We start from the raw sequence: 17,434 nt of genomic DNA on the forward strand, positions 1-17,434 counted from the left end.
TTTTGTTATTTCACTCCCTTTGAAATGATTGAAAACGTGCAATTGCGCTTGTGAATGCATTGAAAATTGTAACAATTTGAATGTCTTTGGTTTAACCGGTTGGCGGTTAACCATCCGGTTAGACCGTAGGCCCTGTCTCTCAACCCTTTCTAACCTACAGTAAATGGGGGACATAAAAGAACCTGTTGAATTATTCGCGTAAGAGTAGAGGATTTCACACTCATAATCGTAAGCTGCACGGCTGCCATTAGCGCCTTAATACGCGGCCCGTAAAGTCCTCCACTGGTTATGAATGTGAAGCGCATTGAGATATTTTAAATGCGCTATATAAGAACCCATTATTTATTTATTTTAGTTTGTCGGAGAATGTCAAAAATGCCACAGACTACTTGATAGAGCCTATCAAACTGGACGTAACTGTACAACGAAGACTACAGATAACGAAGAGTCATCTACCATTGATAGAAGTAGACGCTGTTCTTCCACTTCTTAAGGTAATAGCTTCTTTACTTTGAGCCTAATGTTTTCTTATTTCACGCCACTTGTCATTCTCTAGAGTATCATTTCTCTGTTTAACGGTTGCGCATGAGAAGACACATGAATATGGATGCAACTCAAACAAAGAATCTTATTCTCAAGAGAATGACATTTGGTCTGCAATGGGAAAACCTTATGTCCAAGCTAAAGAGGTCTATCAAAAGGTGTAAATTTATGGCTGAATTTCGAGGAGAAAAATCCAAATTTTACTGGGAGATCTGGAAAAATCCTTGAAAATTCTTATTTTCCAATCCACTGGAATTGTTTGGTGTGTAATGCATGGATGGAATAGAGAATATTTGCTTAGACCATCCTTTTTTCCTTTTAGATTAATATAGCTATACCAGATTACAAACTGTTGATGATGGTCTTAAACAGAAATCTCTCTGAAGGAAAAGAAGGTTTGTGTTACTTGTGCGACCCAGATGTGACACTATTTGTTGCTTCCTTCCTTCCTCCCTTCCTGCCTGCCTGCCTGCCTGCCTACCCGCCCGCCCACCCCTGCCTTCCTGCCTGCCTGCCTGACCGCCCGCCCACCCCTGCCTTCCTGCCTGCCTGCCTGCCCGCCCTCCTGCCCGCCTGCTTGCCTGGATTGGATAAATATTTGTATGAATAAGAAAGAAATGATAGAAGACAAAACCCAGACATCTGGAGTTTCACGGATGGGAAAAAATGAAAAGCTACACTCTAAGAAGGGACATATTTCTATATGTTTGCGACTGTATACTTTTTCTTTCAACAGAGCTAGATACTCCACCGCGTGCACATTCAGAGGAAAGTCTGGATGTTGCTGAGGATAGAGTCGAACAATTCAGACAAAGAATCGCTAGCGGTAACATGACTATGTTGACCATCTTACACATAGATTACCAAGGGTGCTTTGTTTATCTAATTCAGTCCACATGTCATTCCCGTGAGAATGATATTCTTTGTTTAAGTTTTCATTAGTCATGTGCAACAGCTAAACAGAGAAATGATACTCTAGGGAATGACAAAGAACTGATACTCTTGAGATTGACACGTAGTTTGAAATCGGGAAACATTACGCCCAAGGTAAAGACGTCTATTGCACTGCTTCTTTCTCGTAGATGGATGATAATCTATTTGCTTCTAATAATATTTTTTAAATGATGAACTAATGTTTGGTACCAATTTCTCTTTATTGTTTTTGTTTTTTGTTTTCCAGTGTTTGAACCTTTGGCCTCCAAGGAAGCTTCCACTAGTGATGCAGATGAGCAAGTCAACCTCAAGTGCAATTTTAACGTCCAAAAGGTTTTACTTCCATTTTCATTTTGATGACTGAAAGCATGTGAAGGCGCCTCTGGCAGCCGCTATACAGTCTATGTATGACCCAGGAGCACAGCTCTAACCAGTTTAAATTAGATAGGGTTGATTTGAAATAATAAGAGACTATTTCTTTGCATTCCTTCTTAGGTCATAGTACTTTCGCCTCTGATTGTTAATGACCAGATCAAACCCTATCTTGTCCTAAACATAGAAAAACTTTTGGCAACAGTTATGCTAGATACATGGACAGTCAATGTACAGGCTGATCTGGGGACTATTGACCTCATTGATCGTATGAATACTGGTGAGTAAAGTGAGGAATATTGAATCGTAAAATTTGAGAAGGGCGTAAAATTTGAGAAGGGCGGAGAGGAAACAGGTGGAGAGGAGAGGAGAGAAGAGGAGAGAAGAGGCGAAACGAGAGGAGAAGCAGAGAAGAAAGTAACACATGGAAAGAAAGGAAAAGTGTCAGATACAAAAAGGAAAGGGCTGGTACGATCAAAGGAATAAAGTATATAGATAATCAATTTTTTTGCTGTTTTTAAGGTCCTGATGAGCAACCTGTCTCTATAATATCATCATCGAGGGAAGAAGACCTAATATCTGTTGGCTATAAGATGGTAAGAGTAAGATTAAACTGAAACTTAGCAATACTCTACTGTGATGTTGCTGCTGCTGTTGCTGTTGCTGTTGCTGTTATTTTTGCTGTTGTTGTTGGTGTTGTTGTTGTTGCTGTTGTTGTTGTTGTTGCTGTTGTTGTTGTTGTTGTTGCGGCTGTTGTTGCTGCTGTTGTTGTTGCTGCTATTGCTGTTGCTGCTGTTGCTGTTATTTTTGCTGTTGTTGTTGCTGCTGTTGTTGCTGCTGCTATTGTTTCTATAATTGCTGCCGCTGCAGTTGTTGTTGTTGTTGTTACTGTTGTTGCTGTTGCTTCTGCTGTTGTTGCTGTTATTTCTTTTGTGGTTGTTGCTGTTCTTGTTGCTACTGCATGCTGTTGTGTTATGTTGCTCTTGGTGTTTTTGTTGTTGCTCTGCTATTATTGTCGTTACTGCAGTTGGTGATTCTGAAGTTGTCACGGATGTTGTTGTTGCTATATTTCCTTGACGTTCATTGAAGTAATTGTTTATAGATTTTCATGGATGTTTCCATGTGTTTCCCAGGTGGATCCTGCTTGTCCTGAATTTGAATCCACTCACTGTTCAGTACAACAAACAGCCAACGTTGAATTCAGAAAACTGAAAATAAGTTGTCCACAAAAGTCTGCAGTAGATCTACAAGCGCATGTTCTCACTCTTACTTCCAGGTGAGATATATATTACCTTTCATTGTGCGTGCTCTTGATTGGTCTGGAACTGTGCTGTATTAGTGAACAGAGCACAGTTCTGATGCTATTCACACCCTAAAAACTACGACCGATTTCCCCCCCTATCGTATTGTACATCTATTAAGCGGACATCTTCGAAAACTTGCCTGATATCGGCTCAATAAAGCCTTTATTATACTGCTTGTTTATCCATTCTTATACAAAAGGGATTTTCTTGTCATGTTTTAACAGTTTACCCCAGTCTACAGAAGAGCCTACAGACTCTTCGTCTTCAAGCTCGACGAGTTCAAACCAAAGTTTCAGCTTTAAGCTTGGTGCAACATTATGGGAGGTGGATGTGGTGTTAGGTACTGACTCGAGAGAATTCGCCAATGTGAATGTTAAAGGTTAGTAGCTGGTCTTATCTGTTCCCTTTTGTCACTGTTCCCTCTTTTCCTTTCTCCTTATCTCCGTCTCTTTCTTATTTTGTTCGTTTATTCCTTACCTACCTCCCTTCGTTCCTCCTTCCTTCCTTTCATTTCTTCCACCGTTTGTTCGTTCGTTCATTCTGTCCTTCCTTTCTTCTTTCTTTTGTTCCTTCTTTATTTTGTCCGTCCGTTCGTTTTTTATTTTTTTAGTTCGTTCGTTCGTTCGTTGGTTCATTCATTCGTTCCTTCCTTCCTTCCTTCCTTCCTTCCTCCCTTCCTTGCTTCCTTGCTTCCTTGCTTCCTTGCTTCCTTGCTTCCTTGCTTCCTTGCTTCCTTGCTTCCTTGCTTCCTTGCTTCCTTGCTTCCTTGCTTCCTTGCTTCCTTGCTTCCTTGCTTCCTTGCTTCCTTGCTTCCTTGCTTCCTTCCTTCCTTCCTTCCTTGCTTCCTTGCTTCCTTGCTTCCCTCCCTCTTCCATTCCTCCCTCCTTCACCTTTTTTACAACTCAAAGCGCCACCATACCAAAATACCAACAAATAATGTCCTTTATGTTCGTTACTCTAGGTCTTGCTGCTGATATTCTGCTGTGTAATGGAGGAGTGTTCTTGAAATCCACGTAAGTCATTTCCTATATATTGATTCATCATTTTGCAAATACAGCAGCTGCCATGTGTTGTTTCTTGATACTGACTTGTTTTTGCTACTTGCTCTCTTTCTACCTATTTTAGGCAGAGGGATTTATCCATAACAGATTTAAACCCCAATACATATTACCCCAAGGTACATATAGCTATCAGCACTTAAAAAAAATTTTTTTTCCATAAAATTTAAAGCGATCTGAGTTAGTAATGTTTTGATTGACGCGTCGATGGAAGGCAAAAACCCTGACATCAGGAATTGTCTTGTTCACGTAATTGTAACAATATGTTTAAACTTCGATTATAAATACGTCTCTAAATTTAACTTTAATTGTATCTAAGTATTTCGTGCAATTCACTGTATTTTCATTCGACATAAAGGCTTTCCTTTTTATTTTTCTAGATAATTTCAGTTGAAAACGAGAATGTCTTCGACTTTGTGGTAGGTTTTGGATCTTAAAAATGTTGCACTATTGTCCCATTCTTGCAAGAACAAATTAAAACATCTTAAAAATAAACGTCAAAGAAGAGGAATATACCTTTATAGTTGGGCGTGTCATTCTCTTGAGAATAAGATTCTTTGTTTAAGTTGTATCCATATACATGTGTCTTCTCAAGCGCAACCGTTAAGCAAAGAAATAATACTCTAGGGAATGACACATGGTCAGAAATGGGAAAACATTACGCCCAACGTAAATTGAACAGATTGCACCGTGTGTCAGATCTTCGTTATGTTCTCATGCGCAACCGTTAAGCAAAGAAATAATACCCTAAGGAATGACACATGGTCAGAAATGGGAAAACATTACGCCCTAGGTAAATTGGACAGATTGCACCGTGCGTCAGATCTTTGTTATGTTCTCATGCGCAACCGTTAAACAAAGAAATAATACTCTAGGGAATGACACATGGTCAGAAATGGGAAAACACCTTCATTATTTGTGGTGATGGTCCTTAAATGCTTGTACTGTTTCTTTTCAGTTCAATTACTATGGTACAACAGAGTCTGTATATTCATCTGGTTCAGACTCCCAGTCGTCCAGTGAGCTCAAACCAGACGGCTCACTAGATATGAATATTGGTCGTGTAAATGTGGTATTTGTGTATAGATTTGTTGATGAGTTAATGGTAAGTTCCCTTTTCTGCTCATTTTTCTTGTTCATATTTAACATATCCTTTTTCACCAATTCCTTATTTGTTTTCTCTTTCTCCCTCTTCCTCTTCTTTTCTTTTCTGTTTTCTTGTCCCTTTCTTTTTCTCACTCCTATCTTTGCCATTTATTTATTCGTTGTTTCCTTCTATTTCATTTCCTTTTCCCCCATTTCCTTATTTGTTTTCTCTTTTTTCTCCCTCTCTTTCTTCGTTTTTTTTCTTCTTTTCCCTCTCTTTTTCTCACTCCTATCTTAACCATTTATTTATTTCTTGTTTCCTTCTATTTCCTCTCCTTTTCCCCCATTTCATTATTTGTTTCCTCTTTTTTCTCCTGCTCTTTCTTCGTTTCCTTCTTCTTTTCCCTCTCTTTCTCTCACTCCTATCTTAACCATTTATTTATTTCTTGTTTCCTTCTATTTCCTCTCCTTTTCCCCCATTTCCTTATTTGTTTTCTCTTTTTTCTCCCGCTCTTTCTTCGTTTTTTTTTTCCTTCTTTTCCCTCTCTTCTCTCACTCCTATCTTCTTTATTCGTTGGCTCCTTTTCCCTCCTTTTCCTATTCCTAAGTTCTGCATATTCATTTTCTCAGAATCCTTTCTACTTCTACTTTAAATACCTCTCTTCGACATTTTAATTCTTATAAACATTTTCTTACATTTTTTCACATAGCGATATTTTGAGCCATTAACAAGTCCACAGTCAACAAAATACGTACAAGAAGCTGCATCAAAAACAGTGTACACACAGGTCAGATTTGTTCTTATAATTCAAGATTCTATTTTATGTTACAAATACAAAAAATCAAATCGAAATATTCTCAGAAATTCTACACTGTTCGCGAATTCCAGTTCGGGATGATAAAAACGACCATAAAAACGACTCATGTTGATTGGTTCCTTTAGATTTGACGGGGACTGTTGGGGACTATTACACATTCTTCCCTGTCAACCCAATCTACAGTACAGGTCTCCCACCGCTCGTCTAAGTACTGATACCATTACTGCTATTTTCATAGACATGCTTCATCTGCACGCTGAAATTAGGTTTTTCGCTGCCGTCAGTCGAAAAATATGAAAGACTAATAAGTTTTGATCGACTTCAGCGAGAAACTAAATTTCAGTGTGCAGCTGGCATGGTATGAAAATACCATTAAATTTTTATTCCCAACAGTTCGAGAGCCTCCAGTCCCAAGGTAGTCGCATCGCACTCGACGTGAAGATTAACGCGCCTCTTATCGTGATGCCTCGTCACTCGAGCTCCATAGACATGCTGATCGCTGATCTGGGTCATCTGGAGCTGCAGAATGAATTTGAGGTGTTTGAAGTAGCTGATAGTAGGGAGAAAATAGTTTTTGATATGATGGAGCTGACTTTACAGTCAGTACAGTTGGCTAGGTTAGTACCTGAAAAACAAAAGATTTAGTGTCTATAATACACTTGACAAAATTACTCGATTCTGATTGGACAAGAGGAGTACAATTAAATCCCAAATTGTACTCTGTATTAGTCCCAATTAAGTTGCTCAATTTTGTCGTGTATTGTACCAATATATTTTGTTGCTACCATCCCCTACTCCCGTGACTAATATATTGTGTTGCTACCATCCCTTACTCCCGTGACTAATATATTGTGTTGCTACCATCCCTTACTCCCGTGACTAATATATTGTGTTGCTACCATCCCTTACTCCCGTGACTAATATATTTTGTTGCTACCATCCCCTACCCCTGTGACTAATATATTGTGTTGCTACCATCCCTTACTCCCGTGACTAATATATTTTGTTGCTACCATCCCTTACTCCCGTGACTAATATATTTTGTTGCTACCATCCCTTACTCCCGTGACTAATATATTGTGTTGCTACCATCCCTTACTCCCGTGACTAATATATTGTGTTGCTACCATCCCTTACTCCCGTGACTAATATATTGTGTTGCTACCATCCCTTACTCCCGTGACTAATATATTGTGTTGCTCCCATCCCTTACTCCCGTGACTAATATATTGTGTTGCTACCATCCCTTACTCCCGTGACTAATATGTTTTGTTGCTACCATCCCCTACCCCTGTGACTAATATATTTTGTTGCTTATTCAAGGGGACGAATGGATCTCAGCAACTCATCGGTGGTCAAGCGATACCTCATTGAACCAATCAAAATGGATGCTCACATCAGACGATCCCTGAAGCCTTCATGTCACGACTTTCCTTTCATAGATGCCAATGCATCACTAGACTTCGTCAAGGTACCGCATATACCGTAAAACAATTGTTGATCCCACAAAAAATCAAATTTTGTTCTAACGAAATCTTCATTACATAGTGCGCGCTACTCAATCACGCAAGCGTGCACCATCAATTTCTGGATGCACGCTCACGCACTCTAATTAACCAGTCAGAGCGTGCGTTATATCGTGGCTATATGTTATAATAAATAATGTAAATATCTGTGTTAATCTTTCTTTGAACAGATGAATCTTGGTGCAAAAGATTACCTGCTCCTTACCACGATAACCCAGGAAAATCTCAATGAAGGAAATAACTTACACGTTGCAGGTTAGATACCAGCACGGTCACGAACAGAAATGATGTTGTCCTTTAAGCAAATCATCAACCAATCGAGGGGGCGGTTATCAATTGGGATTCTGTCCTGTTACCGCCTCCTGTCAAATGCTCATCTTTTTCCTTTTTTTAGGTGTAATATGTGTATTTTCTTTGGTGACAAAATCCATAAAATCAAATAAATCAAAGCGCGCAAAATTTTTATTCAGCCAACATAAATGCTGGAGCACAGAGGGGATCTTTTGGTTATTATTGTCACAGCTACATGGTTATTACAAGAACATGTATATTAATCTAGGTCCCACATGTCGAGGCGAGGCAATAGAGCTTTTATTTTGTGACGTATCTCCAAAAAAACGGCTAAAATAAAGTGAAAAAATGTTCTGTATGATGTAACCTCCGCCTGCAAAAAATCAGAACTTTGGACGTCACATTTAAAAACTCTATTCCGGTTCTTACACGAAATTTACCGTAGTATAAAATATCCTTTAGACATAAAACCATGTTATGGAAAAGAGACCGGGGTGGGGGTACTCCCCTATATTCGCTATACGGGTACATGGTTTTCAGCGATTCTAATCTGGAACAGGGTATATAAAATCGCGCTCGCTCTGGAATAGGGTATATGAAATCACGCTCTCTCCTCTCTGGAACAGGGTATCTATTTTCACAATACAGCAGGAACTGGGTATGGTTTTCAGCGATCTTGCTCTGGAACAGGGTCAGGGTTCAGTGGGCTCAGCGGCACATCCCTACCCTAAACGGGCAAGAGTACCCCCCCCCCCCCCCTCCCCAGAAAGAGAATTCATTTTTGCTAGTATTAAATGCTTTTCTTACTTTCAGCAGTTGATGCCAGTTTGACTCCAGAACATGTCATCGATCAAAATGTCCCCAATGTTGTTTCACCTGGAAATGATTCTGCAGGTTTGTGATAATAAATCAGATATCTTTTCCTTAAGTTTTGTCTAATTTTATTACTGTTATAGTATTTATTAAATATATTATGATTATTTAGACACGTCTTCTCTTGCAACATCATCGTCTGGGGAGACGTGGGAGTACATGGCTTTTGCTTTCGAGGTTCCTGGTGTGACGCTTACTCTCTACACCAATGAGAAAGATCTGGTAAGTAATGCAGTCTTGCTTGCTTGCTTGCTTGCTTGCTTGCTTGCTTGCTTGCTTGCTTGCTTGCTTGCTTGCTTGCTTGCTTGCTTGCTTGCTTCCTCTCTTTTATTTTTATCTTTATACAAGTTTCTTAGCTTTTCGTTGTTTTTTCTTATATTTCATTGCTATTTTTCTCATGCTCGCATCAGAACTAGTTATCTTTCGATATTCTCATTCTGTTTTATTTTCTCGAATACTAACCCATCTTTTCTCTGTAGGATCCATTTGACTCACGGTCACCCATCTATGATCCTGAAACAGCCTTGTGCCGCTGTGATGTTGACAAGACATCGCTACAAATCGCTATACCTAGTGATTACTCTGTTCTAGTCCAGGGCATTCTACATGGCATATCAGTAGAGGATATCAGGCAAGACTCTTGTTCAGAATTTCCAAGGTAATACCTCAGTTTTGAGTCCTCTGTTGCTCAGGTTTAGCCTTTAGCCGTCTTTGTGAACAGTATTCATTTATTCCAGTCAAGGTTCGTGGAATTCCAAAGTGTTTGTAATGTTGAAGTTATGAATTCTTTACTTTTACGTTGGTATTTTTTGTGAATATTAAGACACAAATACGAGGCTAAGCCTGAGTAAACGAGTCTGTAATCAAGGAAGACAGTGGTAATTTGTATCTCGAAAATGGTCTATTAATTTTGAACTCCGAATCTATTGCACATTGCTTTAAATCCCTTCCTTGTAGGTCTTAGATTTTAGTCTTTAACATATTAAGGGAATTCTCTTGTTTTGTTGCTTAGGTAGGGAGTGATATGTGGTATAAAATGGAATGCTCATTTCTTTTGTCCTAGATTGATTGACAATAAACTAGGTTCGTATTCAAAGGAGCTTACATCTTCACAAGATATGTGTGAATTTGTTTACAGCCAAAAAGTGAATGGAGATATTGATGGTGAGTTGGAGTGGTTATTCCCCTTGTGTCCTAATAGGCTTTGGTGTGCATCTTATTTTGAAGATTAAAATACCCCAATCCCCTAAACATTCTTCTCCTCCTTCTATCATCCCTCTTCATCCTCCCCCTTTTTCATCCTCGTTCACTTCCCAGGTTCTTCTTCCTCAACCCCCTTTTCCTTTTCCTCATTCCCTTCCCATTCTCCTCATTATACACCCCCTTCTCCTCGTCCCTCTCCCCCTTCTTCCCCTTCTCCCCTTCTCCCCCTTCTCCCCCTTCTCCCCCTTCTCCCCCTTCTCCCCCTTCTCCCCCTTCTCCCCCTTCTTCCCCTTCCCCCTTCTCCTCCTTCTCCCCCTTCTCCTTCCCCCTTCTTCATGTCCTCTTGTCCCCATCCCCATTCTCTTCTCCTACTATCTCTTTCCCTCTCTAGTGTTTGTGTGACAGCAACAAAGAATAAAATAAGAGCACACAAAAAATATCATTGACTTTTGTTAACACTTCGCCAATCTGAAATAATTTAATCGTTATTATTTTTGCTTTATTTAAACTTGCCTTTGCTTTCCATTAGTTGTCTTACAGCTGCAAAATGCCGCCATCTTCGTCAGTTTTCCTTTTATTTGGCCTTTGATCGAGTTCTTCATGGCCGTACCAAAAATAGAAACAGATGAAGATCACTACATGACTCCTGCAGAGAGTCAAACCTCCCTGGACGCTCCTCCACCCCAGTCATCCCCAGATAGTCCTCCCCAGTCCTCTTCTGGTTCTCCTAATACAAAAGTTATACATCCAAAGCCAGCTGGCAGTGAGAGTTTGTCTCAGCAAGCGATGCCTGTGTCAAGGCCCAGCCAAGTTACGGCAGATTATAAGATGACAGTACGTGGAACAGTTAAAAAGCCGGATATCGTTCTGTTGGCAAATCCATTAGTTAAAGATTCAGAAGCACTGATCTTACAGGTATTGGGACGTTTGTTAGTTGTGGTGGTGTTAGTAAGTCTCCTACGCAGCCAATATTAGTGTTGTCACGCGACGCTCACTCGCGGATCTGTCAAACTTATGTTGCATGTGACGTCAAAGAAGCTCAATTTGGAGGACAAAATAAAAGAATGTGAATCTCATGAGAATTGGAAACCTATTGTTATGTTCTCCAGATTAAGCTGCATTCCAAAGTGCTGCAAGGGGTCTATTGTGCAGTAGATCAAAGCCACGCCTTTCGCTGATTGGTTAAACGCGGACAAAAAGGGAATGTAATGATGTGCTCGGGTAAGCGGCTGCCACTTGGGGGACTAAATGGTTCCTAACCCTGGCAATGAAATATACTCCATTGAGTTGTACGTGTCTTCTATTCATTACACATTCGATGATTTAGCAATAGCGCAAAAAAGAAATGACGATTGTTTCATGCAATGTTGTTGGTAGTGGTATTGTTTTTGGTAATTAGGTAATAATTATTAGTTATAATAATAATATTGATAATAAAATTAATAATAATGACTAATTATTAGTAATAATAATAGTAATAATAATAGTGGTGTAACAACAATATCACATATTCTGACACTAAATATCCATTCTTCTTATTGACAGACTGAGGTGGAATTCGAATATAACATGGCAAATGAAAACCAAAGCCTTCGTTCTGTCGTATCTGGGCTGCAAATGATGTCCTGTCAATTTCCTCAAGTCAAGGAAACGTCTTTTATGGTAAGGTTACTCTGTCAAACCATCAAACCAACCCTGTGTCGAGCATTCTGGGCTGATCTTAGTCAGGGTACGGCTAACTCACAGATCCATCCCTCAAACAACCTCTGAGCTGATCTAAGTCAGGGTATGGCTAACTCACAGATCCATCCCTCAAACAACCTCTGAGCTGATCTAAGTCAGGGCATGGCTAACTCACAGATAGAACCCTGAAACAACCTCTGGGCTGATCAAAGTCAGGGCATGGCTGACTCACAGATTGAACCCTGAAACAACCTCTGGGCTGATCTAAGCCAGGGCACGGCTAACTCACAGATCAAACCCTGAAACAACCTCTGGGCTGATCTAAGTCAGGGTATGGCTAACTCACAGATTGAACCCTGAAACAACCTCTGGCTGATCTAAGCCAGGGCACGGCTAACTCACAGATCAAACCCTGAAACAACCTCTGGGCTGATCTAAGTCAGGGCATAGCTAACTTACAGATCGTACACTGAAACAAAATCTGGACTGTTCTAAGTCAGTGCCAAGCTATCTCACAGATTGAACCCTGAAACAACCTCTGGTTGATCCAAGTCAGGGCACGGCACGTCAGTCAAGATTGAACCCTGAAAGTTTGAGCTGATCAATGTCAAAGCACGGCTAATAAACGATTGAACCCTGAAACAACCTCTGGTTGATCAAAGTCAGAGCATGGCTAGCTTACAGATCGTACTCTGAAACAAAATCTGGACTGTTCTAAGTCAGTGCCAAGCTATCTCACAGATTGAACCCTGAAACAACCTCTGGTTGATCTAAGTCAGGGCACGTTACGTCAGTCAACTCACAGATTTTTATCATTGATAGGTATTGAGTCCATGTGACGTCATCCTTGGTTACAAAACACCTTTGGCTGAAGGCAAGGGACAAGGGATATCTATAGAATGCGAGAACATGAAATTCCAGTGTTCTCCTTCCCTCTATCATGTAATAAATGATGTTATTATCAACTTATCTGGACAAGAGAAGGTAACCGTACTCATGGAGGCTTTGAATCATCACGTGATGGCAGCCATGACAGGAGGCAGGAACGATTGAATCTGGTCTAATCTGATTTACATGAGAAAGAATTCAGTTTCCCAGGGGAGGAAACCTCTATTGTTGTGCCTACTGTCATGGCTGCCATCACGTGGTGGTGCAAAGCCTCTGTATGTATCATGAGTTATCTTTGGGCTTTCTCTCGTAATTTACAAACTTGTGGCACTTTATTTAACGTCTTTAATAGTACTTGGTCATCCAAGTCACGGCGAATGTCTAACCTCTTGCAGATATTTTTTGAACAAAGGTAGCAGCTTCTACTCAGATATTTTTAGAACCCGAGTGTTTCAGGTCTGGTTTCAGGTTTGAACCCATGACCTCCCACAAAACAAACCGTTGCCCAAACAACTGAACCAACAGAGAAACCTACAATGACAAGCAAACATTAAAAAAAAAGATAAATGTATTTAAATCGAGGCTTTAACAAACTGAGCACCCCCTCCCCTCCCCTAAGCTCAATAGCTTTTGGGAAGATAATTCATGGTGCAGGTTTTCATTGGGGTTTTATTGGTTTAGGTTTCTGAAGGAGTTCAAACTGATGGCGAACAACGAATAAACCCACCAGATGATCTGTGGGAGCCCCAGCCTACCACGGCCGATCGTTGGCGTAGGAAAACTGGTAACTAACTTGCGTGTGTTGTCTGGCTTTTCCATACAATGAGGGTGTCATATCCTCATTGGTTTAGGATGACTTTACGCCTTAAAACTAGTCGGCTCAATTTCCTGGTTTCAAGCCGAGAGAGTTTGGGACCTATCTTCTGTTTTTCTGGACGCACCGCATTATTTCAGGCAAATGCATGATCTTTGTAAATCTCTTTTATCTTTCTTGTGAATGACACTCATTTTTTGTAATAACAAGTCTATACTAGTATGTGTGACTGGTGATGTGATTTCCATCCGGAATAACAAAAGCAAGATCCCAGCCTCTCTCGGCTTGAAATTAAGCAATTAATCTCATTAACGCCGTTCAATGATAAGCAAACGCTGCCGCCCTTCATGTGCTATCAACCAGTGAGTATTATATTGCTTGGTATCAATCAGCTGAATGAATCTCATTACCAGCCTACAATGACAGGCAAACACTGCCCGTCATGTGCTATCAACCAGTGAGTATTATATTGCTTGGTATCAATCAGCTGAATGAATCATATGAATCTCATTACCAGCCTACATTGACAGGCAAACACTGCCCGTCATGTGCTATCAACAGAGAGTATTTATTGCTTGGTATCAATCAGCTGGATATCATGTGTTAACCCTAACTCTATCATTGTTTGCTCTTTTTTTTCCAGCTCAGTCAACAGAAAACAATACGGTATCTCGACAGTCTACAGGAGACAAGGTAAAAATTCAGCCTTCCTCTTTATTAGCTTACACGGCTAGGATCGCTTCTACTGCCACTTTTGTCGCTTAAAAAGGATTGCTTGTCAAATTGTAACTATTGATTTTAAAATATATTTCACTCGCTTTCGCATCTCAGGGCTTCAAATAACTGCCGGACATCGAACATTGTCTGGCCAGGCCTTGGACTTGTCCCGTCAAATCTTTGTCTTGCCGGTCATTTTGGCCATGATCATGACCGTTGACTAATCAGTCGTTATTGTAAGCCCTGCATCTGAAGAATAATCCTCGAATCAAGGAAGAGATACGGAAGAGATCAAACAAAAAAGTGTTCTTGCAAGTGGTGCCGAGTCCTAAAATCGAACCCAACAGTCGAGAAGGGAGTGCACTACCGCTACACCACCCTTGATTCCAAAAGTATTGAGTAAGAAGTATTGAGTAAGAAGTATTGAGTGAATGTCATGCACTTTTTTTAAGATCGCTTTGAACACCAAGGAAGTGCAGATAATGCTGGTCAATGAAGTCCATGGTGCACTTGTGCCGTTGCTACTTATGAAGACTCAAGTGGAAGCCAACGCACTAGACTATACTGCACAGGTTAGAGACCTGTTTCCTTTTCCATTATAGACCACGTATTATTTTACATTACAGACTACGTGTCATTTTACATTACAGACTACGTGTTGTTTCATTACAGACCACGTGTCATGTTTTACCATTACATATCACGTGTCATTTTTCATTACAGACCACGTGTTGCTTCATTACAGACCACGTGTTGTTTCATTACAAACCACGTGTCATGTTTTACCATGACATATTACGTGTCATCTTTTTCCATTACAGACCACGTGTCATGCATGGGGAATTCCTGCAACTATTAACATTTGTAGACACTTACATTGGCCTCTTATCTTTTTAGATGAAACTAGAAGCTGATATAAGTGTAGAGGTAACGTATTACAATGAGCGCTTAGGAGCCTGGGAACCACTAATTGAACTGGTGGATGAGGACCGTGATAATCCACGATGGGAACTACAGCTAAAGGTAGGCTGAACTTCACTTGTTCATGATGGGGTTGGGGGAGGGGGGGGAACTGGTGGGATTTAGGGGGAGCACGTAAAAAAATATGGCATTTAAAGAGGGGCACCCCAAAATAATTAGGTAAATAAAAACATTATCCTGTATTAATAAGGGGCCATGTAAAAAAATTCAGCACCCCCATTCTTGTAAAAAATGAACGAACGTCCCTGATAAGTTAAAATTAGAGTTGTTTATTGGTTCTCTCCTCATTTCCGTATCCAAACCAAACCAAACTTCCAACGAGGGTCACAGGTTTGTTAAGTAAGAGTTAATTACTTCGAACGGAGGCAATAAGCCATATACATCCCGAGGGCCGCCGGCCCGAGGGATGTATAGGCTTATTGCCGACGTTCGAGGTAATTAAGTATTTTATTTATCAATTGAGAAGGTTTTCTATCAAATGTTGCTCATTATAAACGGAAGGGTCTATATATAGTTATTAACCGGGTTAATAACTATATATTGACCTCGCATTTATAATGAGGGTTATAACAAAAATAAAGCCTTGTGAATAACAAAGAAAACCGTGTCTTTATTTACTTTATTTACCCCAAAGGTGTAAAAATATTTCGGTGACTCTGAGGGTAACCCCACCTTCCCGAGGAGAAAGAGACCAAAAGTCTAGTGTTTAACACAAGGATTACCCTTACATGCATATAGCTTGTATGGACCCTCAAAGCGCTAAAACTAACTTCACCAAGATTTCTTTATGTCAATATATTTATTTTTCTGTCAGATATTTTTCGCTGATGGTTACATATCATCGTTTACACCACGTGACCAAGAGTCTATAGACGGTCCACCACAGGACATGACGGATGGCCCTGATGCACATCGATGGATTGCCTGGCAGAATCGACCACGTTCTGAATCCAAAAAAGCACTGACGGCAAAGCCATCTGCTCTGGGGAAACGTGACAGAAAATCTTTTAAGTCGTGAGTGTTGGCTGATTCCTATAAACCCATTAAATTTAGATTTGAGCTGGTCGTTTCACTAAATATATTTTTGAACATTTTAAGACGTTATCTATGATCCCTAAGAGTACAGTCTATGGAAATCTATGTGGAATTTGTTAAGATTATGATTTCTTTGTTTACCTATTGACTTTTCTTTGGGTGTCAAACGTCATTCCCTTGATTATTATTACTTTTGTTTGTCAGTAGTCAGTTGCCAGATTCCTGTAGACAAGGCTTTTACTTTTGGTGACACATGCCAATCCCTTGAGTATTATTTCTTTGTTTGCGTTACTTTGGCTGTCATTCCCTTGAGTACTATTTCTTTGTTTACCAGTTGTCTGATACTACCTATAGACCCTCTTACTTTGCGTGCTTCGTGTCATTCGCTTGAGTATTATTTCTTTATTTACCAGTTGTCTGTTTCTTTGTTTACCAGTTGTCTGTTTCTTTGTTTACCAGTTGTCTGTTTCTTTGTTTACCAGTTGTCTGTTTCTTTGTTTACCAGATGTCTGTTTTTTGTTTACCAGTTCCAACGTCTCGTATGATTCCCTTGAGTATTAATTCTTTGTGCCTCGTGTCATTCCCTTGTGTGTTGTTTCTTGGTTTACATGTCATTCCCTTGAGTATTATTTGTTTGTGCCTCGTGTCATTCCCTTGTGTGTTGTTTCTTGGTTTACATGTCATTCCCTTGAGTATTAATTCTTTGTGCCTCGTGTCATTCCCTTGTGTGTTTCTTGGTTTACATGTCATTCCCTTGAGTATTAATTCTTTGTGCCTCGTGTCATTCCCTTGTGTGTTGTTTCTTGGTTTACATGTCATTCCCTTGAGTATTAATTCTTTGTGCCTCGTGTCATTCCCTTGTGTGTTGTTTCTTGGTTTACATGTCATTCCCTTGAGTATTATTTGTTTGTGCCTCGTGTCATTCCCTTGTGTGTTGTTTCTTGGTTTACATGTCATTCCCTTGAGTATTATTTGTTTGTGCCTCGTGTCATTCCCTTGTGTGTTGTTTCTTGGTTTACATGTCATTCCCTTGAGTATTATTTGTTTGTGCCTCGTGTCATTCCCTTGTGTGTTGTTTCTTGGTTTACATGTCATTCCCTTGAGTATTATTTGTTTGTGCCTCGTGTCATTCCCTTGTGTGTTGTTTCTTGGTTTACATGTCATTCCCTTGAGTATTATTTCTTTGTGTCTCGTGTCATTCCCTTGTGTGTTATTTCTTGGTTTACGTGGTCGACTCTTTAACATTGGTTGTCGCTTTCATTCTCTAGAGTATCATAGTGAAGCCATACTTTTTTAACAATATTTTCTG

At 40.0% G+C, this 17,434-nt stretch overlaps 1 protein-coding gene across 2 annotated transcripts in view; it reads left to right on the plus strand.

The window, feature by feature from the left end:
- Positions 1–17,434, plus strand: part of LOC116293259 (intermembrane lipid transfer protein VPS13C) — a 68,699-nt gene that overhangs the window by 23,444 nt on the left and 27,821 nt on the right. Inside the window, exons 46-73 of one of the 2 annotated variants that reach the window (XM_089037524.1) lie at positions 356–494; positions 866–938; positions 1,280–1,369; positions 1,724–1,809; positions 1,972–2,128; positions 2,371–2,444; positions 2,982–3,124; positions 3,377–3,531; positions 4,114–4,165; positions 4,278–4,329; positions 4,591–4,629; positions 5,169–5,315; positions 6,007–6,084; positions 6,508–6,731; positions 7,438–7,585; positions 7,811–7,895; positions 8,745–8,825; positions 8,917–9,026; positions 9,284–9,462; positions 9,868–9,968; positions 10,537–10,922; positions 11,553–11,669; positions 12,513–12,674; positions 13,260–13,362; positions 14,036–14,085; positions 14,562–14,681; positions 15,007–15,132; positions 15,905–16,104. In XM_089037524.1, the coding sequence (XP_088893650.1) occupies positions 356–494; positions 866–938; positions 1,280–1,369; positions 1,724–1,809; positions 1,972–2,128; positions 2,371–2,444; positions 2,982–3,124; positions 3,377–3,531; positions 4,114–4,165; positions 4,278–4,329; positions 4,591–4,629; positions 5,169–5,315; positions 6,007–6,084; positions 6,508–6,731; positions 7,438–7,585; positions 7,811–7,895; positions 8,745–8,825; positions 8,917–9,026; positions 9,284–9,462; positions 9,868–9,968; positions 10,537–10,922; positions 11,553–11,669; positions 12,513–12,674; positions 13,260–13,362; positions 14,036–14,085; positions 14,562–14,681; positions 15,007–15,132; positions 15,905–16,104 (3,477 nt within the window). The remainder of the gene's footprint in view (positions 1–355; positions 495–865; positions 939–1,279; positions 1,370–1,723; positions 1,810–1,971; positions 2,129–2,370; positions 2,445–2,981; positions 3,125–3,376; positions 3,532–4,113; positions 4,166–4,277; positions 4,330–4,590; positions 4,630–5,168; positions 5,316–6,006; positions 6,085–6,507; positions 6,732–7,437; positions 7,586–7,810; positions 7,896–8,744; positions 8,826–8,916; positions 9,027–9,283; positions 9,463–9,867; positions 9,969–10,536; positions 10,923–11,552; positions 11,670–12,512; positions 12,675–13,259; positions 13,363–14,035; positions 14,086–14,561; positions 14,682–15,006; positions 15,133–15,904; positions 16,105–17,434) is intronic. The other variant, XM_089037525.1, reaches the window with a different exon arrangement.

This window comes from Actinia tenebrosa, unplaced genomic scaffold (assembly GCF_029948245.1).
Source record: "Actinia tenebrosa isolate PJP-AT-01 unplaced genomic scaffold, QUT_ActTen_1.0 PGA_scaffold5__44_contigs__length_20552954, whole genome shotgun sequence".
NCBI classification, from domain to species: Eukaryota; Metazoa; Cnidaria; class Anthozoa; order Actiniaria; family Actiniidae; genus Actinia; species Actinia tenebrosa.